We start from the raw sequence: 24,164 nt of genomic DNA on the forward strand, positions 1-24,164 counted from the left end.
AAAGGACTTCCTCAAACTGTTGCCACAAAGTTGGAAGTACAGAATCATCTAGAATGTAATTGTATGCTGTAGCGTTAATAAAAACAATGGACGATCAACTATTCCCCAGGCGTGTCTGAACGAGACGATAGGAGAAGATAGCAATAGGAATATATAAAAAAGTTATCATACTGTTTATTTTGTAAGGACATTCCTGTTATAGATGCTATAAATATGTTTTAATTTCTCGGCAATAACAGACAAACTTGGTTTTGGGGTGCAATGTCCCTTTAATTTCTAGATGTATTTATATTCAAAATTCCAATGACAACAAGTCTCAGCTTATTTTTTCTCCAATTGCTACAGTCTCTAGCTATTCCTTTCATTTGTTGTCGTTTTGTCGTTCTTGTGCAAGAGTCCTAAATGACAATACCAACATTTAGGACTTTTACAGAGGCCACGTCCTGGATAACACCAGAAAATAAACACTAATGTTCTTTCTAATGTTCTTGTGATGTCTGAGCAGGCAACTGCAAGAGCATGTTATACCAGCGATCATGTCATTGTCCACAATGCACCAAAAGGAGGGGTGTTCCATCTTTGACCGATAACTGAACTTATGGATTCCTGAGCCATAATAATATAACGTTTTTTTGTTGTTCACCGATCTCACTTGTCAAGTTATTGTAACTGCCAGACATATCACTGGAGGTTTAATACCAGGTGCATGCAGGTCAATGTGAAAGGCACGCTCAAATAAAAAGGTCAGATGCATCCTGGCCCAAAGACCAAGTAAACAATTCTGTCAAGGACCCTACAATTCGAAACAGAACAGGATCAAAAAGGAGACTCTTTTCCAGTCCATTTGGTTTTGTCGAGTTTGAATTGCTTCACTTTCTGTTGTCCAACAGTCCAAGATTGGAATGCGTTTGGGTTCTCAAGGGACAAACTTAGTTTGCCAGCGATTTTGAAACCAAGTCAGCTACAGATTGGGAAATTCAATATAGGCTTTGCTAAGACATTGAGGAAAGGATTTTGCATGCACTCTTTTCCCTAAAACTTGTGTTGTTTTTCCGAAATTGTAGGGGTTATGGGGTGCAGACGGAATTGGAATAACCCTCTAAACGATTGCTTTTCTCAATCCTCATGGTCTTCCCAACAGCATACTCTTGAGTGAAATATAGTTGTGTGTGTGAGTCACATGCTGATGTTTGGAATATGGCATATCATCCTATTGGTAGACATTTTCCTTTGTCGTGCACTACTTTTGACCAGGGCCCATGGGGTTCTGGTCAAAAGTAGTAGACTATAGGGAATAGGATGCCATTTGGGATACAACCCTGCTTGCAGCTTCCTTATTGAGTGTCCTAACAGCAGAAACTTCAGAAATGGTTCCCTCAACATGCTCTTCTATAATAATTGCAAATATGCTGTGCTTGAATATTTTTTTATTGTTCTGTACTGCAGTGCATTATTACCATCGTCATCCTTCAATATGTTTTCATTGTGTGAAATCGTTCAAGTGCCAAATTAAATGCAATGTAGACAATGACAGTGAAAGACATATAGAAACGACCATGGTGGGACCGTCTCAAAAATGTAATATTGACAAAGCAAATAATATTTAGTGAGATGAATTCACACACTTCATCAGATGAGAACTTAAAGAAAAATAATTGAATATTTCAGAATTATTGTGAATAATTATATACATTTCAATAAATAGGTGTATTCAATATTAAATTAAGGTTTTCTTAAAAATACATGATACATGAAAATAAAATGCTAATCTATTTCATAAAACCAATCAAATCTGTCAACATTTTCATATACATACAGTATCAACAACAAAAATAAAAATACTATAAACAATTACAATATTATGTTCTTAATGTGACTGCTGCAAATTGAAGGCACTTCCTTGGCAAAACATAGACCCCGCTCAATATTTTGAACCTGAAACACACAAAATCAAATTACAAACATTTACATATTTTTCGAATGTAATTTTAAATTCTTTACATTCTCAGTTTATAAAATAGGCAACAGGATCTCCCGTCTAGCAGAAAGACACAATCCGTGTCCTGTGACATTCTGGTCATATATATATATATAAAATAGTTTTTTTTTAAATGAGGTAGAATATGAAGAGTTTGAGCTGCCCTTCCGTATTTCCTTATTAGGGACTAAATGTTAAAGGGCACTTCTTGACTTATTTCCTAAAGAGCTGGATGAGTCAATCGATGATTCACCTAATAAGTCCCTCATGACACCCCAGTGGCAGTAGGCCTCTCATTATGGTTCGGACTAGAACACATTCTCTGAATGACTGGAGAGAGGGAAAAACTGCTAATGTGCCAGCCCCCTCAATTTTCCAATCAAATTAATTCCAATGACACTCCAACTAAAGTGGTGCTTGTAATGGGTGCCTCATTCATGTTAGACCATTTAAAGGCCGTTAGATTCCATCAACTGACATGGAGTCAGTTCTAAGTGAGCCTGACCACAAATGTAGGCCACAGATATCCTCATCCCTGCTGTCGTCAGCCTCGTCAGGTGGAGGCAATAGACAAGTGTAACAAAGGGTTATCAACTTAACCACAATGACGATCTAGCATATTAGCTGGACCACGTCAACCAGGTCCTTCCTTTTTCATTGTCTGACCAAGTGGTGAGTAGCTTACATTGTGTGACTGACAGTTTGTTAAGACACTTGGTCGCGTTTCAAAATGATCCTCTTTTTACGGTTGAACTTTTTTTTAAATCTAGGACAATGCTCATTGTACATACGCGGGCCCTAACATAAATCGCTCACATGTAACTTTGTCATGACCTTCAACGTAAAATGATTTCAGCTCGACAAATACTTGCTCTCATCTTTGAGTTTTCCAAAAGAATAAGCCAGACTATAAATAATCAAGCATAAATGTATTTTGCCGAACGTATATTACATTAGGACCTCTTCTTCGATGGAATACCGTTGGAATGACAAAAGGGTCCAATAGCATTATCTTTAAGAATATATGAATGTCGGACAGAAACTCCAGCAACACATGGATCTGATTATGTGAACATGAGTTGTTTTTTTTTTCAAGCCTTACAGATCACTTGCAGATGTTAGACACAAATTAGAATAATGTTGACACAGCAACAACATAGCTCTCTCTCTTCCTGTGATTAGTATCACAAATAACAACTATACTCTGGTGGACCTGTACAGCATGTGAATCTCCATCCACACTACACATGTATTTACAATACATAGCACATTTTTGTTGTGTGTGTGTGTGTGTGTGTGTGTGTGTATCTAGAACCAAAAAGGGTTCTTCTTCTAAGTGGACAGCTATATTACCGGATTGCTCCTTGTCAATCTTTACAGTTAAATATTCACAATATAAATAAGATAATGTCAATCGTTTATATGTATCTTTACATGTCGAGCAAGGAGTCATACAATGCTCGACCAAGTGTACTAATCAACATAAAGCCTAAATATGCAAATCTAACCCCTGTGACAGTTTAACGCCTAAAAAGAAAGTATACTCACATGCAATGTCTACAATTGTGTGCAGAGTGGACTCATTGCTAGCCGTGTTAGCAATCTTGCACATCTTTTGTAGTCTGTAAAATGATAAAGAAAACAGTTAATCACTTTAAAAAATAAAAATAAAAATACTGAGCTATATTGTATGCTCAAAGAAATGGGGAAATTCTATTAATTTATACTAATACAATTGCTCAGAGAAATATTTTTATTTTTTACAATTCAATTCAAAATTATTGCCACCCGTTTTCAGTACTCCAGCACTCTATCCTTGCAAGGAAAACAACACTGAACCTTTAAAAAAAAGAGATTGGAGAAGACATTGGGAGGTGATCTGAGACCATTCCTCCATACAGAATCTTTCAAGATCCTTGATGTCCTTCGTCTGCACTTATGGACTGCCCTCCTCGATTCAAACCACAAGTTTTCAATGGGTTTCAAATCCAGAGACTTTAATTCATTCAATTTATTTCACCTTTATTTAACTAGGCAAGTCAGTTAAGAACAAAATTGTTATTTACAATGACGGCCTACCCCGGCCAAACCCTAACGACGCTGGGCCAATTGTGCGCCGCCCTATGGGACTCCCAATCATGGCCGGTTGTGATACATCCTGGAATCAAACCTGGGTCTACTGAGATGGCCATTGCAAAATGTTGATTTAGTTGTCAATTAACCATTTCTTTGTGGATTTTGATAAGTGCTTGGGGTTATTGTCTTGCTAGAAGATCCACCTGCGGACAAGTGGCAACCTCCTGGCAGAGGCAACCAGGTTGTTGGCTAAAATGTCCTGGCACTTGGTAAAGTTCATTATGCTGTCGAACTTAAAAAGGGTTACAGGACCAGTGGAAGCAAAATAGCCCCATATCATCAAAGATGCACCACTACTTTTTTTACCATAGGTATGAGGTACTTTTCTGCATATACTTCCTTTTTTCAATGCCAAACCCACCACTGGTGTGCGTGGCCAAAGAGCTATATTTCCATGTCATTTGACCATAGCACCGCCTGGAGTTCAGAGAGTAGAAGTGTGCGCCAGCGTTGCGCGGGGGGGGGGGGGGGGGGTCGGGATTTGAATCCCAGCATACACAGTCGACATGTGTGCCAGAGGTGGTAGCATTAACCACTAGACCAGCCTATGCGACAATACTGTTTTATCTTCATTTGAATATAATATGTTTTTACAGCTGTTCCGAATATATGCAACAACAAAAACATGCCATTTTAAAAATCAGAAGGACATTCAAGTCTAGCCAGTCAAAGTTTTAAAATCATCCAAGAGAGAGTATTTCACAATTTCTCCCTCCCTGGCCTAAGCACCACCCTGGAGACCAGGGGAATAGGGAGGCTAAAGAGAGAGGGCCTTCTATGATACATGTGTCTTTTTTCAATAGGAAAGGGGTTGTTGGTGAGCAAAGCCAACACACTGTAACGTACGACCAGTGTTTCACTAAACTGAGTTTCAGTAGTCTACGAGGCTGTTGTGGTTTGCTTTATTGACAAATACAAAAAAGAAGAGAGCAAAACTCAATGCTCTAATTCACTGGTCCACAATGGTGGCAGGGCTGCTGCTCAGACAGTTCAGTTCAGGCAGCCATCTGAGAAACTAACATACAATCTGGGAACATACTGAGGCCATTCGCTACTTACTGTCTGATGTCATCTGTCCCTTTTCCAAGAAAACTACAATGACAACATGATTGTTCAGTAGATCTGCTAAATTGATATTTATATAATGGCACATGCTGTGGAACACTGACATGTTATAGGCTTTGATTCAAGTGTCCACTTATTGCTTCTGTTCAAAGACAAGTGAATCTATTGTTCAGTTTGTGTAAAAAACGGTGAATGTGAGGTCATCGAAGAGAGTTTGGCTAACGTTAGAGCAAGACACCATGTTATGTCACCAAGGCATTCAAATTCAGTCATAATGAGTATTTGGGTTCTAGCTCAAACAGATCTGGGACCAGGCTACAATAAAGTGTCGCAAGGCAGCCAGAAACATGGTATATATGACTATCAGAAACCCAACGTTACTGATCACAAATATAGATACACACAGTATTATGATATTAAAATGAATACATACATGCTGGTTTTGAACAATCCCTTGTGTTGTGATAGAGTCGATGAAAATGTGTTCTACATTCCGATGAGAACTTGACTGGTCCTGCTTAAAAAGAAAGGTTCTTATCAGGGAACAAACAAAACAAAAAAAAAAGTGTTCCATTTCATTTCCTAATTTTTTTACATTTTATTGACAGAACTGAAGTTAATTTTCCATTAGCAACATCATCAAAAGAAAAACAATATTTTTGGACAAGCATGCAAAGTATTATCTAGCAGTCAAGATATCCTTTTTTTCACCAAGGCAGAGCTCCAACTATGCTAATTGCAACTAACTAATCTCACAAACTACATTGATATGCATATTTACTGATTTAGGGGTATGCCAATTCGTTGTTTATGACTTATTTATGATGCACTGTCCATATAAAAGAAACATCCTCTCACTGTCAACTGTGTTTATTTTCAGCAAACTTAACATGTGTAAATATTTGTATGAACATAACAAGATTCAACAACTGAGACATAAACTGAACAAGTTCCACAGACATGTGACTAACAGAAATGGAATAATCTGTCCCTGAACAAAGGAGAGGGGGTCAAAATCAAAAGTAACAGTCAGTATCTGGTGTTGCCAACAGCTGCATTAAGTGCATCTCCTCCTCATGTACTGCACCAGATTTGCCAGTTCTTGCTGTGAGATGTTACCCCACTCTTCCACCAAGGCATCTGCAAGTTCGCGGACATTTCTGGGGGGAATGGCCCTAGCCCTCACCCTCCGATCCAACAGGTCCCAGACGTGATCAATGGGATTGAGATCCGGGTTCTTCGCTGGCCATGACAGAGCACTGACATTCCTGTCTTGCAGGAAATCACACACAGAACAAGCAGTATGGCTGGTGGCATTGTCATGCTGGAGGGTCATGTCAGGATGAGCCTGCAGGAAGGGTACCACATGAGGGAGGAGGATGTCTTCCCTGTAACGCACAGCGTTGAGATTGCCTGCAATGACAACAAGCTCAGTCCAATGCTGCAGTGACACACCGCCCCAGACCATGACGGACCCTCCACCTCCAAAAAGACCCCGCTCCAGAGATCCGGGGCCGGGTGTAACGCTCATTCCTTTCACGATAAACGCGAATCTGACCATCACCCCTGGTGTGACAAAACCGCGACTCGTCAGTGAAGAGCACTTTTTGCCAGTCCTGTCTGTTCCAGCGACCGTGGGTTTGTGCCCTTAGGTGACGTTGTTGCTTGTAATGTCTGGTGAGGACCTGCCTTACAACAGGCCTACAAGCCCTCTGTCCAGCCTCTCTCAGCCTATTGCGGACAGTCTGAGGACTGATGGAGGGATTGTGCGTTCCTGGTGTAACTCTGGTAGTTGTTGCCATCCTGTACCTGTCCCGTAGGTGTGATGTTCGGATGTACCAATCCTGTGCAGGTGTTGTTACATGTGGTCTGCCACTGCGAGGACGATCAGCTGTCCGTCCTGCCTCCCTGTAGCGCTGTCTTAGGCATCTCACAGTACGGACATTGCAATTTATTGCCCTGGCCACATCTGCAATCCTCATGCCTCCTTGCAGCATGCCTAAGGCACATTCACGCAGATGAGAAGGGACCCTGGGCATCTATATTTTGGTGTTTTTCAGAGTCAGTAGAAAGGCATCTTCAGTGTCCTAAGATTTCATAACTGTGACCTTAATTGCATACCGTCTGTAAGCTCTTAGTGTCTTAACGACCGTTCCACAGGTGCATGTTCATTAATTGTTTATGGTTCATTGAAAAAGCATGGGAAACAGTGTTTAAACCCTTTACAATGAAGATCTGTGAAGTTATTTGGATTTTTACAAATTATCTTTGAAAGACAGGGTCCTGAAAAAGGGACATTTCTTTTTTTGCTGAGTTTAGTTAGGCTGATTATATATTTCACTTATGTTTTAAATTGTATGACATCACATTTTATGTATGTTTCTGCAGATATACCAAGATGTTCAAATAAATCTAAACCTAGCTCTGCTCAGACTCAAGAAATCATTGCTCTCTACTGGTCCATGACATCTTAAAAGGACTCAGACAATAGACTTAATGATCACTCCTAAGTACTTCTGGGCCTTTAGCGAGCCTCCGGATAACAGATTCTCACACCATTTCCTGAAGTCTGTTTTGAGGTCCTGCGACAAATAATCCGCTTTAACATTACGTTGCCTTCAACTTTACCCTGGCTGTTTCTGTCGGAGTAATGTGCTCACTTCTCTCCCCTATGTCCATCAGAAATTAATTTAATGGCAACCTTCTCCAGCAAATCTGTGAGGCCCATCCCGGGCAATAACATAGTTCTAGGGATAACATTGAATTAGGGTCTCTGACACCATGATTGGACTTTGGAAAGCTACTTGATTAGGCATTAAGGAGGCAGGACACAGAAATGAGGGGTAATGTGGATTCAGCTCACAGAGCCGAGAGTCTTCCCCTGCCAAACTAAATAGCTTTACATGGATTTATAATATTTGTAGCTGATCTAATGTGTGCAGGGCTGTATGTATCAAGGCTCTCAGAGTAGAAGTGCCGATTTAGGATCAGTTTGGCCTCTTAGATCCCAATGAGAGTACATGGACAGAGGAGACCTGATCCTAGACTCCTACTCGAAGAGGCTTGAAACATATGGCCACTGATGTAAGGTGAGATTGATCCATAAACAAATGGTCAAAATTGAATGTTGACGGAACATTTTTTTGATATCAGTTGTCTTACCTGTGAAATGCTTTATGAACTTGTCTTTCAGGTTTACATCTCTTGGGACAATATCTACAAAAAAGAAGAAAATAAAAGTAACCCATCTGTGAAACCTCTTAGCATTAAATGGAGAATCCACTCAGACACAAGTTTGATGTATTTTCTTCTTCTTCTTCTTTTCTCCGTCAGTCCCACTGTTGATACAGTCCCAAAATGTTTTGCATGTCAGCAGTAAAGTTTTCCAAGATATTGGACTTTCAAGAAGCAAAGTGTCACCGACCACATGATGATGTATTTTTTTACCACACTGCCAGACGCTCCTGTCTTCCATTTCATCAACAAAACTAAAAACGGCACAGAGGGGGGAATAGTGGTGCTGTTTCCCCCTATATGGATTTCAGCTTTAAGATAACCTTTTAGTAATAGGTAAATGTTTAAATATTACAACATTTAAAGTAAGGCCATGTAAATACCAACCCATCACACCTGTGCTTATATTATGAAGTAATAGGCCTATACATTTTCTAGCTTGGATGAGAGCTGATGGAATAAAACTACTATGAGTTCTTAAGTATTTTGATTTAGATTTTTTAGTTACACTGCGTATACCAAACATTAGGAACACCTTCCTAATATTGAGTTGCCCTCAGAACAGCCTTAATTCGTCAGGGCATGGACTATACAAGGTGTCAAAAGCATTCCACAGGGATGCTGGCCCATGTTGACTCCAATGCTCCAATGTGTCAAATTGGCTGGATGTCCTTTGGGTAGTGGACCATCGTTGATACACACAGAAAACTGTTGAGCGTGAAAAACCCAGCAACAGTGCAGTTCTTGATACAAACCGGTGCGCCTGGCACCTGCTACCATATCCCGTTCAAAGGCACTTTTGTCTTGCCCATTCACCCTCTGAATGGCACACACACACACAATCCATGTCTCAATTGTCTCAAGGTCGTAGAAATCCTTCTTTAACCTGTCTCAGTACAGTACAGTAGAGCACAGAACAGTAAAGAAAAGTAGAGTATAGGTCAGTACAATGCAGCACTGTACAGTAGAGTTTAGTACAGCACAGGACACTATAGTAGAGTGCAGTGTAATTTACTGTATTGTACTGGACTGACCTCTGTTGTCCCCTTCTGTACTTTACTGTACTGAAATTAACAATTCTCTACTCTGCTATACTGAATTCCACTGCGCAATGCTTTACATCTGTACTTTTCTTTGAATAAATGTGTTTTTGTAAAATGTTCAGTGGAAATGGTTAGAAGCCGTCCTTGTGCATAGATGGTTTGTTTAACTTTGCAAGCAATGGTTTTTGTTTGGCGTACATTTTAAAGTGAAAATTGGAGCCTCGGCGTCATTCTGTTACCGTGGAATTGCCCATACACCGATTTCCTCACAACTGAAGACAAGCCAACAGGCTTGGAAGCTCATTGCACACATTCTGTAGCTCAGCCAAGCCCATCCTCTCTCCAAACATGCAAAGCACACAGGTGTCAGACGCATTCAGGCTAACAGTGCAAGGAGATTATAGCCCGGCAGTTGTAATGCTTATCAATGTCATAAGAATAATTCCGTGCAGCTAGTTGCTGTGCTAATTTTACCAGACTGGACTGAGGAATGAACAGTACTCTCTGATGCAGAAATCACAGAAGATGATCGGTTCAATTACGAACCACTACAGTAAGCTTAGGCAATGCGTTTGAAGTCCCGACATACCACTGGGCACTATGGAAAACAACGACTCATCACTCCAATATGAAAAGATGAACAGGCTATGGGTCTTTACGTAAGGGGAATAAGGGTCCTGAAACCTTAACCTGGCTCCAATGGTCGGTAAATGCTAACACTAACCGGTAGAACATCAAACTTATTGCCTAAGTCCAACAATATTGCCTTGGAGATGCTGGAGATGTCTGGATTACCTGATGGTCAGGAAAGAGAGATACCTAGTGCACCTTGGCAAAGAGAACGGAAACTGTGTGCAGGAGGTATTTCCCTTTCCTTCCTTGCGTGCAAAACATGGACAATCTAGTGTGACTGTGGGTCTTAAGGAATGGCGCACGCACCACTTGCTAATGTGCAGCCTTTTTCACTTCCTCACAAGGTACTCTCTGTCTGGCCAGCAGCCTGTGTAGTTCTCTTGCCTGTTACACAGTTGGTCTGTGACGCTGCTTTGACAACTTTGGGCGGGGATGTCCCAATAAAGCCTCTGACTAACCCTCGACGCGACATTTGACCGGAATATTAACGCAGCATTTCTAAAAAAATTATTATTATAATATTTTGGATGGTAACAGACAGTCTGAGGGAATGTGAAGCATTGCTCACCCAATTGCACAGATTAGTATTAAGGAATTACTCGTATGGCTCAGTTTCAGTTAGCATATGCTATTTTGTAATGTCTTAAAAGGCACTGTAACACCACCCTTCCTCTCACAATGACTTCAAAGATATATCAAAGCCGTGCACATTTCTTTCAAAGGCAATGAGTAATGCTTCTACCAGGCACAGAATGACAAATTGAATCAATTGGCTCTAAATGTATGAAAGACTTCCCGTTCAGTACTTCTGACCACATTCCAAAAGCCCAACACAAATCACATGGATTCTATTGTTCCACTTGAGCAAAAAAAGGCTTTCACATTAACATAGTCTTTCCATCTTACACGTGAAATGAAGTCAGTGAATGTGGTAAAAATGGCTGTGTGATCACAGCTGACTAAACTGTGTGCCACGTGAGTGTCCTGGTCTAACGTCACCTGTGATGCATCCCTGTGACGCTCACCACTGGCTGTCCAAGAAGCTGGAGGAGGCGGATCATTCGTGGTTTGAGATTCCGCAATGTGTCTTGAACTGAATGAATCATTCACAAGTTTAGTATGCTAATGAGCCTCCGCCCCTGGGCAACTTGGTTGGTGATGCCATTGATAATCTTTTGTTATGATGCGGTGATACGATACCTCACTAGCCAAGTGAGAGGATGGATTGTGGCTCTTTCAGGGTGCCAATAGGGAACTGCAATATAGATTCACAATTCATAGACTATCACATCAGAGACAGAAATACAGATAATGAATTGTAATGTAGAGCCTGTTGAATCAATTGCTGATATTGTCACATCCCTAAATAGTGAAGCATGCTAGCATCGATTGCGTTTGTAAAAACTGTTTGTAAAATAGTCATAATTTATTGACAGCTCTCACCTCTTCAAATCATAAAGTGTGCCATTTCCTACATGGAAAAGGACAAGTAATCATGAACAAAAGGCAACAGTAGCAGACATATTGATACAGACCAGAGGCAGCTGTCACACCCCAGTGAAATAGGGATTACAGTTTCATCATGGCCTAAAAATAAATCTTATCAGCTTACCTATGGGTCTACTGTTATCCAGCCTAGGAACATATAAAGGCTTTTCTCGAGAGGAGAACCTCATCTCTTGGGCTGTAGGGAAGAGGCCACTGTTATAGCGCCTGGAGACTGAAGGCTTGTCCCCTGATTGGCTGTCTCCGATAACCTGTAAAATAAGGTCCAGCAGGGTCCTTCTCCCTTTCTGCTTCACTTCCTTGCTGTCCATGCACTGGCTCGAGGTGATCAGCATAAGGATTATACTCAAAAGTATGTGCCATTTCCTTTCTGCCTGCATGGCTTTTCTGACTGGGTAAACGAGCAAACACAAATCAAGTTAGATACAGTGCTGGAAAGAAACAAATGGTGTCCAATCACAAGGTGTAAGTGCAAAGTGACTGCATACTTCTATCACCCCCAAAAGGATGGGCATAACATTAATAGTGGTGGAAACAGTGAGAAGTAGTCTATTAAATGAAGCATACAAGTGAACATATACTCTGAATGACATTAACGGTAATAAATGCAACTATGAGTAAGATATTTTGTTACTTCGAATAATCTCATTTAGAGGGAATAAAAATGTAGCTAATAAAACAATTGCAAATTCCTTAACATGGTGTTTGTCATGCTACTATACAAAGCCACAGTAATGCTGATATATTGATCTAATATAATAAAACAAGGCGTGGTGTCTTCAATTCAAACAGGTGTGAGAACATTTGCTTTGGGGCAATTCCATGATAATGAAATTATGCTAAAACTCAAGATTTTTCACTTTTAAATGTATACCAAACAAAAAACATTTATTTCAAAGTTTAGCATAGCATACAACTCTCTTGGCATACATTTTAAAGTGAAAAATCCGAGTCTCTGCGTAATTCCATTGCCCTTTGATGAATAGTAACTGTCAAGTGATGATGACAGTAGTCTACTTATACAAAGCAAATTAATAACATGGACATAGAAATCAATCTCAAACTTACTTGGATAACAAAGTCAAACTTACTTTAAGTTACTAAAGGATCCTTATGTCCTGAAAAGTGGACACGAGTTGTCTGTATCAAATCTCTCAAGGCGTTGTCGGTTGTGTAGCTTATTGAGCGAAGATTCCGTTGTCTGCAGCCGGTCTTGAAATCATACGTCCCGTTTTATACGTTCAGCGAGCTTCTAATACAATCGATTTCGAGTGGGTGGTAGGCAACTGTTGATATCTTTGGTTTAATTTATTCCATAGTGGTCGCTACCTTTGGCATGCGCCCCTCCTTTACGTCCAAACCCATCACTGAAAGTGGACTAAGAACACCACTTCACTTCGTATTCGTGCTTAGGAAAAACAATGTTGCAATGTCAAGTTTGGATGGGAAGGATTAATGCTGAGATTTCCATTGGGGAAAATATCATCCGAAGCGCGCAATGGCGGGTGAAATAAGTTTCCAAAATTGCAAGACCTGTTCAATGCAGAGTTGTTTAGTGGCATATGGGCTTGACCCTGACCTATGTCGGCTAATTGTAGTGTCTTTGTTTTTGTTCATGGATGTCCAAGTCTTGTGACTGCCTAAGCGCAGCAGAGAATGCGCTTTCAAGAACAGCCCTCGGACTGTTTCGAGCACTTGAGTTCAAGATCTCATTTTTTTTCTTCTCGTATGGACTGTTTTTAAAGTAAGAAAATCAGGTGGTTTGGTGGTCTTGGACAATTAAGAGAGTGTTGATACATGCCGCCTATTTTTATGAATTTATTACAGAGTAGGCCCAACTGGAGTAATGATAACGGATCGAACATTCATTGAGTGATTTTTGTACACATGCGTGTCATGATATGCCGTCAGGAAAATGTAAACTATGTTCTCCCTCGGTGTTATGATAGTGACATATTTGATAGCGCTATACCTTCATCTCTCATGTATGGCTTTGCATTGATCCAATGTATAGGCTTATGAGTCATAGTTGTGACTGGGTGTAAATTACATTGCAATGGAAAGCAATCCATAATACTAGGAATATATAGGGCTATATCTATGAATCATGCATCAGCAGAGGGCATCAGTTGAAATATGGCATACAGACATCAAAATGCAAACTGTCTTTCACATCATATCCATTCAAATCTGATCCTCGCAAAATATCATGCACTACGAGGGCCATTATGCGGATCATGATGCTGATGATGAGCTCAGCTTCATATTCTCTCCTCAAAATGTGTAGCCCTCATAACAATAGAGAAAAACTGCATTGTCATTTTATAATGCAGTACAGTAACGAAACACCTACTTCAAAACATGTTTCATACCAGGTTGTTATAATGCATAGCCTTAAAGCCTAATAAAACATTTAAAAAATATATATATATTTTAAAGTTCAAAGAATGTTGAACATCATTAGTCAAAGTAGTCTTTAAAATCGCACAATAGCTTTCAGAGAAATAATGTCATCTGGTGGCCTGATAATTACGTTGCAGCCCCAGAGGCTCAGCCTGGCTCAGTCAGTAGCCAGCTAGGGCTAGACTACACTCTCAGATGGGGCCTGAAAATTGTGAAAAGCCCCCAAAATAGACTACACATTTTAAATATCTTTTGGATAATTTAGTATAGGCTACAAAATACATTACAATTTTCTATAATCAATAATCGCCAAAATACTCACTTTCACTCGTCAAAAATGTCACTTTACTTTTACTCATCCTGCTATTGTTACAATGCTAGTCACACATAATTAATTTGAAACCGTTTGTAATTTCTTCAAAATTGTGACAGTGAGGCAACAGGTTCATCCGCGTCAAAGATCCCACGTGGGCTGCTTCCGGAGCTCGTCAGTTGCTATGGGAACAAACGGGACACAAATAAAAAAGTTGTAGACTGCCTTGAGTTTATCAAGCTAGCTATGTAGCTAACGATGTTTGTACAAACTGCTAACTGCCAGGATTTTTTTTGTATTAGTTAGCAAACATTGAATTCAAAAGGCGCCATTGGCTACATAGAGATAGTTGCATCATGTCTCACAGGTTAGTAACGTTAATTGACTTCAGTTAGCTGGCGAGCTAGCTAACTTTAGCTATTAATTTAGCTAGCTATGTTTACTTTATGTTGCCTGAACTTCTGCCAATTAACAAACCACCTGTCTATCAAACTAGCTAGTAGCAGATTTTGCATACCATAATTTTCTTAATAGACAAATATCAATGTGATAGACCTAATGTAAGCCTTTTATCAATGTTATGGACATGATCATACTATTGATGGCAAACTCCCAGTTTTCAGTTGGTGAATTCTTAGTTTTTACTCATTTCCCGAAGTGCAAGCAAATTCTACTGATTTAATTGTCATGATAAATATCCTTCCAATGACTGTCTCTCTTCCAGTACATACAACAAACTGTGGGCTGATGCCCAGGTCGAGTTAAACTCCCTTCTGACTCAGGAGTTCCCTGCTCAGCCTCCTCGCCCAGAGAAGGACCGAGTGGTGTTCTTCCAACGCCTGGCCACCCTCTACGTGCGCTACGTGCAGATCTTCAGGCAGCTGGAGGAGGCCTATGACCAGGTGGTTCATCCCCAGAAGAGGAAAGTGATCCGAGAGGTCCTGGATGGCGTGATGGGGCGGGTGCTGGAACTCAAGAATGAGATGGTGGAGAAAGAGTTCTCTGAGTACCATTACATGGACGATGTCATCCAGGACTTGAAGCTCACGCCTGTAAGTTCACCCCCCCCTTCCCCCTTTTTGTTAATGAAAGTTGATAAGAAGTCTCCTACAGCAGGGGTTCTCAAACTGGGGGTCCCAAAAATGTTTTTAAGGGTTGCAAGTGTGAATGGGACAAATACATATTTTTCATAGATATTTAAATAGGCTACATATATTGCACCAAATAGTTGTCTCAAAAACATCTCATCTGTGCTTCAGAACCAAAAAGTTGCGTGTCTTGATTGTTGACCAATGACAAGTCATCAGCTTTGGCGCACAAAGACTAGCACACATATCCAGATTTTCTTGCTTGATTTTCTCTTGTTTTGCCTGACAAAAACAGAGTAGACCTACCCATATAAAATAGTTTTAAAAATCTACTATGGAGGCATCTTTGCCAGAACAATAATAGGCTACCTGGCAATTTGATTGCAAATTTTCATATTTCAGATAGACTGTAACTGAAAGCGGTAATTTATATGGTAATTTTAGTATTATCAACAGTAAAAATAACTCTAAAATGTTTAACTGTAAATTATGGTGGATTGTGGGAAAATTGTTGTATTTTGAATGGTATTGTAATTACACCCAACAGAATACAGTACCGAACCATATCTTTGGAGTGCCCAAAACCTTTTGACCACACTGTAACAAAAATAGGTACAGAATGTTACTGTAAATTACAAAGAAACTTTGGTTCAACAGTACATTACTGAAAAGTTAACAGTAATGTACTGTTAAACCAAAGTTTCTTTATAGTGTATGGTAACACACTGTAACTTTTTTTTTACAGTAAATTGCAGGTAACTGGATGCTAGTAAGGTACCATAAAAACAACAGGATTTTTTTTTACAATGCACAAGTGAGCACATGGCATTGTTTTTCTGACTCATTAACATATTTTGAGGTGTGCCTTGCAAGAAGCTATATTTGTTGCACCCGTGAGTGAGAACGCTATACTAATTTAACTCTTATGTGGTTATAGTGCCTCATCAATTTAAATGTATGGGGACAGATTGGAGTCTTAAACCTTAAATAGTTGAGCGTTTTGCTATGTCCTTTTGGTCTGTTTTTCCCTGAAGTCGCTGCCAGTTTGGAAGCCTTTGTTAAGGTTTCTAGAATAGCTATTCCCAATATGGTGCTCTGCTTTTGGGCTATGGTCAAAAGTTGTGGCCTATGCAGGGAACAGGGTGCCGTTTTGGTATGTAGCCCATGTTTCATTTACTGTAATAAACGGTATCTTTTTTGGACATAATGCATCTCATGCCTCATCACAGGAGGACATTGAGATCCCCATCCCTCGATATTTCCTCAGTGAACGCAGCAAGGTGTTGCAGGAGAGACGGAATATGCTCTCCAACATCCTCAACCTCATCGAGGTAGTAGAGCGACCCAAAGTGAGTTTTTCTATAACACTTAACATTAGACTTGGTGTTATTACAGGCAACTACACAGCAATTACACATAGCTACACAGTAACTAGCTAAGATATCATCTTCAGTTTATCACAGAACCATGTGTATGTGACCAATAACATTGGGTTTGATTTGATTTGAGAAACTTCCTTTCAATATAATAATTCAATGCCAGTTAGCAGATACTTTGGTCCAAAGCGACTCACAGTATAGTGAGTGCGTACATGAAAGTATGTGAACCCAGCGGGAATCGAACCCACGACTCTGGCATTGCTACATACTTACCTACTGAGCCACACAGGACCACCTTTAATACCCCATGCTGTGTTGTGCCCCTAGCCTGTAGGAGTGCGTGCACTGAACCTGGAGGAAGCCATAAAGATCATCCAGGTGTCAGAGAGGGCCCGTCAGGGTCGCCTGAGGGCCAAGTTCATGAGGGAGATCCAGCGCGATGAGGAAAGGCAGAGGAGGGCCAAGGACAGGGACCTGGGGGCAGCGGCCATCGACACGGCTGTGGTTCGCATCCAGAAGGTATGGTCAAGCCTGTCAAAGTCAGATACTGTACCTTCAATCAGTCCAAGACCATAGGTCTCACACTCGCTAGGTAAATGAGGCTGCTTAGTCCAGACTATACGTCACTGGTATAGCCAAGTGATGATGTGGAGCATATTGGGAGAATACTCTGAAATCAGAGGTCTTTATCTAGCCTGCTGTAGTTATTGCTAGCCTTTTGTATGAATGCTCTGTGAGTGTCAGTCATTAAAGACACCATACAATAGTTGAACAAAGGTGCTACTTTTTCTCTTTTCCAGGTGTGGAAGGGTTATGTGCAGAGGAAAAGAACAAAGAGGGAGCGAGAGGAGGAGATGATATTTTTGGGCATGGTGAGTTGGTTTGATAAGCTCTATCTGTAACGTTTCTATAGTGTAGTGCGTATTGTAAGCTACCAGCAGATGGAGCCGTAGGATTCTTTTATGATGCTCCAGGGAGAAGTTTTCCCTAGGTACAGATCTAGGATCAGATACAGCTCCCCCCAATCCTAACCATAACCATCAGTGGGGGAAATTCTAAACTGACCCAAGATCAGTGTCTAGGGGTACCATCACCCTACTCCGCTTGGTGACAGCCTCATCCACCATAGCAGTTGTCTCACCTTTTCCTCCTGTACCCTCAGGCCATGGAGCCCAGACACACCCAGCCCTGTCCTGCCATAACAGCTGCCCTGGCCAACGAGGCCCGTCGGAGAGGCAAGCAGGAGGAGCATGAGGAGGACTACCAGAAGTCCATTGTGGCCATCACAGACAAACTCAGAGAGGTGGAGGGGCCCGACATGAGGGAGACCATGAAGGACCAGATCAGACAGTGGTTCATCGAATGCCAGTGAGTTTATTACAGGGAGATGGCTGTGAATCACGAGTGATTATGTTAGGAGAATGTTTGTTCACACCGTCATTATATTATTCCATATTAGATGGAAATAACGGGGTGACATTGTCATAGCAGTGAAATGCATACTGTACATGACAATATGCAGCTGATGGTAATATGTTTGGATGTTAGTGATGCAACAGGAACTTTCCCTGACTACCCAGAGGAGGAGGATGGAGGCTCGACTCTCATCTTTGCGGAGAAAACACCTCAACAGGTATTCATCAGTGAATCCATCTTCTGGTGTGAGATGGTAGTAATACACGCAGATTGACTTACAGTAAGTGGGTCTGCTGTCTTTAAGTTAATGGAGGAACTAGCAGCGAAAGATGAGGAGGACGCCAACAAAAGCACGAAAGGGAAGGAGGAGAAGAAGGACAAAGGGAAGAAAGACAAGGGAAAGGGAGGAGATGAGGTACATGAAAGACTTTGGAATAGATAACCATGGTCAACGAGATGCTTTTACTCTGTCCAATCAATGACTGTAGCTTTGTTGAACCACAGGAGGAGGAATCTGGGCTAAAGATGCTGCCGTCTGCTTTCCTAGGAGAACTGGAAGTAGGACACAAGACCTTTGGTGGTAAGAGAAACGGATAACGGCATCCAAAGCATCGCAATGTTTTGGAGTTTATTCTTATTCTCTGGTAGACAAGGGCCTTATAGATGCAGTGTGTTTTCTTATGTATCAATAGTCTACAGTACATTGAAAGTAGATGTTTCTATGACTGACAGAGGTGTGGCAGAATCGTACCGAGTCCAAGAACTTCAGCCAGAGGCACGAGGCTGAGCTGATCAAGGAGGAGAAGAGGAAGGAGATTGAGGTGGAGATCAGGTTGCAGGTGAGATAAATTATTCTGTCACTCTGAGAAGTAAGGCAGGCCAGGTAGCCTTGCTCTTACCACTGCACTGAGTGGATAAAACTAAGGTAAATATTATAGAGATACTTCAAGATTTTTGCCTACTTAACTTGTAGATACCATTTGTGTCACGGCTTTCTTCTGTTGAAGGAGAGGCGGACCAAAACGCAGCGTGGTTATTTTGATACATCTTTAAAATCTTTAAAGATGAAAATAGAACAATATACAAAAACAAGACCCGTGAAAAACCGAAAACAGCCCTATCTAGTGTAACAAACACAAAGACAGGAACAATCACCCACAAAACCCAACACAAAACAGGCTACCTAAATATTGCTCCCAATCAGAGACACTGACTAACACCTGCCTCTGATTGAGAACCATATCAGGCCCAAACACAGAAACAGACAAACAAGACATCCAACATAGAATGCCCACTCAGATCACACCCTGACCAACCCTTAGCGCAATGCATGGAAGTCTATGGTATCTATTAGCATGCTGGCAGTTGCCATAGACTTCCAGTCATTGCGCTAACGCTCATTAGCAACTTCCTTCAAACTGCACGCAGAGACATACAAATTGTCACACCCTGACCATAGTTTGCTTTGTATGTTTCTATGTTTTGTTTGGTCAGGGTGTGACAATTTGTATGTCTCTGCGTGCAGTTTGAAGGAAGTTGCTAATGAGCGTTAGCGCAATGACTGGAAGTCTATGGCAACTGCCAGCATGCTAATAGATACCATAGACTTCCATGCATTGCGCTAACGCTAGTTAGCATTGAATCGTGAAACTACCTCTAACTTCCTTCATACTGGATGCAGAGAGATAAAAATGGTATCCATGATTTTATCTGACTCTGGGGAAGTAGATAAGGGGCTTCATTGCCCAAATCCTGAACTATCCCTTTAATGTTGTTAATAAGGTAAACATATAGGCTACTGAGTGAGCTGTTGTGCTTGACACAGGTGGATGAGCTGATGAGGCAGGAGCTGGCTAACTGGAAACTGGCCGTGGATAAAGATAAGGGTGGCAAAGCCAAGGGAGGCGCAAAGGTAACACACAGGAGGGAACATTTATCTATGACGATATTTCAATAATACCTTTATGTTTGGTATCTGTTTACTTGAGAAGTGTGCTGATGGCATTTATTTTGCTGCTTAGAAAAAGAAAGGGTCGAAAAGTGGAAAGAAGAAAAAGAAAGACAAAGATCTGACAGCTGATAGGTGAGACCAGACTCATCTACATTTCTCCCAGTGGGATAGGCCATTTGAGCTTTTTACCATTTACTTTTACACATGGAATGTACATGATAGGGGCTTTAGAATTTGAATGGCACAACATACAACAATGCTTTAGATCTGGAAAAAAAAGCAATTTTTGAAATATGTAAATATTTGCATCCTATAGGAATATTGAGTCTCTGTATCAGGAACTGGTGGAACAGGGCTTGTTGAAACAATCAGATAACGTTAAACTGCAGGATTATTTAGGTAAGCATTACTGTTTGGTCCCTCCTGTGTGCTGTCTGGAGATACGCACTACCTTTACCAATTACCTTCAGGTTAAGGTCTATTTTCTAACCTCTCCTTTCTCCTCTGAAACCACTTTAAAATGTGCTAAATCATTTTGTGCACACATCATTTTGTACAGACTGCCATTAATCATAATATAAGTGCTGTTATGTATTGTAGACAAAAAGGACAGCTCGATAAGTGTGCAAATACTGCCCTCACCTGGCTAGTGCTTGGCAAAATAATATTGAGGACAAACTAATGCATATTTTAGGGAAATCCCATATTCATGAATCAAGATGGTAAATGTCACTGGTTTACGTTCATCTTTTCTTCAGCTTTTCTAAATGCTCTCCCCAGATTTGATCAGCCTGACTGACAGCTTCTCTCTCCTGTGTCCCAGGCGACTATAGCTATCTGGGGACAACGTTAAGGCAAACTGACATTGAGCCCATGCCTTCGCTATCTGACGTGAGACAAGTTATAGCTCTGTACGCCGTCTTACCTTTAGGTACGTTTGGAACATCTGTAGTTGTCCTCAGATGATAAGAGTCTCACAGAATTAGAGACGTTAATCCTTAATACCAATACAATTGAATTCGTCTTGTGATTGATTTAAACTTGCTAGATTGTCTTTGTTTAGAATATACCGGCCATTTTCAGCTAGACATTTATTCTGGAAGTTTCTAAAGGTTCTAGCTACAGTAAGTTCTGAATGTTGCTTGTAGGTTCTCAGGTGGTCCATGAGAAGGCTCCTCTGGTGAAGGCCATCCTGCTGGCAGGGCCCGTGGGCGTAGGCAAGAAGATGCTGGTCCATGCCATCTGCCAGGAGACGGGCGCCAACCTATTTGATCTGTCACCTCTGAACCTGGCAGGGAAATACCCCGGCAAGAGTGGCCTGGCCATGATGCTCCACATGGTGTTCAAGGTAACACACAATGTAATGAAAAAGTACCCCGTTTTGATTTGTTGATTATGTTGACATTTTCAATTGACTGATGGTTCTGAGGTAGATGTCCAGTCATTTGTTTGGTCACTCGATCATTCATTCATTCATTCATTCATTCGTTCATTCATTCTGTTTGTAGGTTGCCAGACTGTTGCAGCCATCAGTGGTGTGGATTGGAGATACAGAGAAAATGTTTTACAAGAAAGTACCGAAGGAGGAAAAAGAGGTATTCATTCATACCCATGAGTTACTAGCTTAGGTTATACCATTTTCTATAATGCTAGGGTAAGAGAAGATATCTCAATTCTTAAGTCCAAACAATGTTCTCATGTACAGTTAGATCCAAAACGCTTGAAGAAAGACTTGCCCAAGATCCTCAAATCGATCAAAGGGGAAGATCGTGTTCTAGTCGTGGGAACGACTCATGATCCGTTCAATGCTGACCTCAAATCACTATGTAAGGTGTACAGCAAAATTATCCTCATTCCACGTCCTGACTACGCCTCACGATATGGTAAGAATGTATCTCCCAGTTGTTGACATAAGCATTAATGAACTGCTTATGTATGTACTGCCTGTGAATGTGTTATGCATGCATGCTTATGAATGTGTTATGAAGTCTTATTGTAGGCACCCTTCAAGTGCTAATGGTCAAATCTACGCTCTTCACTTAGTAATGTGGAGGCAGTTGATCAAGAAGAACGGAGGACAGGTTACGGCTGCCCTGGACCTGAGCTCCTTGGCCAAGATCTCTGATGGCTACACGCAGGGTCATATGGTGCAGGTGGTGCGCAGCATACTGACAGAGCGCCGCGTCCAGCAGCTGGCCAAGAGACCCCTGGGCGCCACCGAGTTTGTGGCCCCGCTGGCCAAGATCGACCCTGTGTTTCAGGACGAGGAGGAGGCCCTGAAGGTAAATTATGAAATGTTTTATACTTAGCTTTTTTTTTTAAATCTTAGTTTGTTGATGCTGAATGCATTTTCTCTACATGAAAGGTGTTTGACATAAAGACTTTGATGATGAACATTTGTTTACAGAATTGGTATGCTAAAACTCCTCTGGGTAAGAAGCGAGCCAAGGCTGCCTCAGGAAAGGAGGGAGAGGAGGAGGCACCGACAAAGGGAGGCAAAGATGCCAAGAAGAAAGGGAAGAAGTAAATCAAACAACGTCTTACCTTAACTGAACGCAACACTGAAAGAAAAACTGAGGTGGACACCAATAACATTTGCGCACCAGTTTCCTTGAAGTTATTGTATTTTAAATGAATCTGTATAATTTATTTCATTTTCTCTTCATGCACTGTCATTTTCTGTTCATTCAATATGTCACATGGGCCAAACTGCTATTGGAGGGTTGCTTAAAGCAGAAAGTCAGGGGCATCCTGTAGTGGGTAGTGATATTTGTCATGTGTATATAGTATATACAGTATGATTTTATAAATACCTCACATGCGACTCATAGTAACACTAAGTAATAAGCCTATTCAAATGTTTATCTGACTCCATAAAGAGGATTTAACAATATGCAAGAACACTATCGTTGAGTTACGAATAGGCAATCAAGAAATGTCTGAGAATGGATTTCTAAATGCCATCAGGTTACAGGTAAGACCCAAATGCAGACTGTGTTGAAGTAACAATGTTTATTACAGCAACAGGGGCAGACAAACGACAGGTCAATGCAGGCAGGGGTCGATAACCCAGAGTAGTGGGGTACAGGACAGCAGGCAGGGGCAGGGGCAGGCAGGCGGGCTCAGAGTCAGGACAGGCAAGGGTCAAAACCAGAAGGGCAAGAAAAAGAGAGACGGAAAAAAGCAGGAGCTGAGACAAAATGCTGGTTGACTAGACAAACAAGACGAACTGGTAACAGACAAACAGAGAACACAGGTATAAGTACCCAGGGGATAACGGGGAAGATGGCGACACCTGGAGGGGGGTGGAGATGAGCACAAGGACAGGTGAAACAGATCAGGGTGTGACAGTACCCCCCCCCCTCTAGGAGACTTAGCACCTCTCCTCTGGGCCATAACCCTCCCTGTCAACCAGGTACTGGAATCCCCTGCAATTTCCAAGCCCCCAGGAAGACGTCCCGTGGCAGGCAGAGATGATTACAGGCAAAGAGTTTGGCAGAACGGGCTCCAGCCCATGATGGCACCAGTAGACCAGTCAATCAAGGGATTGTGTTGCTGGAGCCAAGAGAATCCCAATACTACAGGAACCTGTGGAGACTCAATTAGCAGGAATTGGATCGTCTCGCTGTGGTTCCTCGAAAATCGTAGGTTGATGGGGGTGGTGTTGTGGGTGACCCGGCCTATAGAGCGCCCATCCAGCGCTCACATTCAAGGGAATGGAGAGGGGTTGAGTGGGGATGCCCAGCTCGGACGCCAGGGTAACGTCCATAAGACTCACATTGGCCCCCGAGTCGATGAGTATCTGGAGAGACTTAGACTGGTCACCCCACAGCAGGGTGGCATGGAGAGGGGGGCAAGTAGGAGGAGAAGCAAAATTGTCCTTAAGACCCACCAGAGTACTCATTCCTATAAATGAGCTAGGTCTCTTGAAGGGACAGGTAGACATAATGACCTGCAGTACCACAATACAGACAACTCTGGGTGTTAAGTCTGCGTACGTGTTCGGCTGGAGACAGCCC

General features: G+C 41.5%; 2 protein-coding genes across 2 annotated transcripts; one reads left to right on the forward strand and one right to left on the reverse strand.

Annotated features, from left to right (window-relative positions):
* Positions 1-1,373: 1,373 nt before the first annotated feature.
* alkal1 (ALK and LTK ligand 1) lies at positions 1,374-13,246 on the reverse strand. Its single transcript, XM_064933168.1, has 6 exons — positions 12,687-13,246; positions 11,702-11,986; positions 8,342-8,395; positions 5,613-5,696; positions 3,527-3,600; positions 1,374-1,935 (listed from the first exon to the last, which is right to left on the reverse strand). Exons 2-5 carry the CDS (start codon positions 11,973-11,975, stop codon positions 3,536-3,538), a joined length of 477 nt encoding a protein of 158 aa, XP_064789240.1. The 5' UTR covers positions 11,976-11,986; positions 12,687-13,246; the 3' UTR covers positions 1,374-1,935; positions 3,527-3,535.
* A 1,239-nt stretch (positions 13,247-14,485) lies between these two features.
* On the forward strand, positions 14,486-22,810 carry zgc:153738 (uncharacterized protein LOC558115 homolog). The gene is made up of 19 exons (XM_064933169.1): positions 14,486-14,678; positions 15,036-15,363; positions 16,629-16,748; positions 17,106-17,297; positions 17,579-17,650; positions 17,941-18,146; positions 18,327-18,447; positions 18,499-18,609; positions 18,699-18,774; positions 18,927-19,033; positions 20,020-20,106; positions 20,216-20,277; positions 20,462-20,544; positions 20,969-21,076; positions 21,294-21,493; positions 21,654-21,740; positions 21,851-22,028; positions 22,189-22,427; positions 22,553-22,810. The coding sequence occupies exons 1-19, from the start codon at positions 14,668-14,670 to the stop codon at positions 22,670-22,672; spliced, it is 2,508 nt and encodes an 835-aa protein (XP_064789241.1). The 5' UTR covers positions 14,486-14,667; the 3' UTR covers positions 22,673-22,810.
* Positions 22,811-24,164: the final 1,354 nt, after the last annotated feature.

This window comes from Oncorhynchus masou, chromosome 24 (genome assembly GCF_036934945.1).
Source record: "Oncorhynchus masou masou isolate Uvic2021 chromosome 24, UVic_Omas_1.1, whole genome shotgun sequence".
NCBI lineage: Eukaryota > Metazoa > Chordata > Actinopteri > Salmoniformes > Salmonidae > Oncorhynchus > Oncorhynchus masou.

Coding starts and splice junctions, on each gene's coding strand:
- zgc:153738 (XM_064933169.1), top strand. Junction 15,364..16,628: donor AGGACTTGAAGCTCACGCCT/GTAAGTTCACCC, acceptor GCCTCATCACAG/GAGGACATTGAGATCCCCAT. Junction 21,741..21,850: donor TACCGAAGGAGGAAAAAGAG/GTATTCATTCAT, acceptor TCTCATGTACAG/TTAGATCCAAAACGCTTGAA.
- alkal1 (XM_064933168.1), bottom strand. CDS start 11,975: ATGCAGGCAGAAAGGAAATGGCACATACTTTTGAGTATAATCCTTATG. Junction 5,697..8,341: donor GTTCATAAAGCATTTCACAG/GTAAGACAACTG, acceptor TTTCTTTTTAAG/CAGGACCAGTCAAGTTCTCA. Junction 3,601..5,612: donor GGATTGTTCAAAACCAGCAT/GTATGTATTCAT, acceptor ATCATTTTACAG/ACTACAAAAGATGTGCAAGA.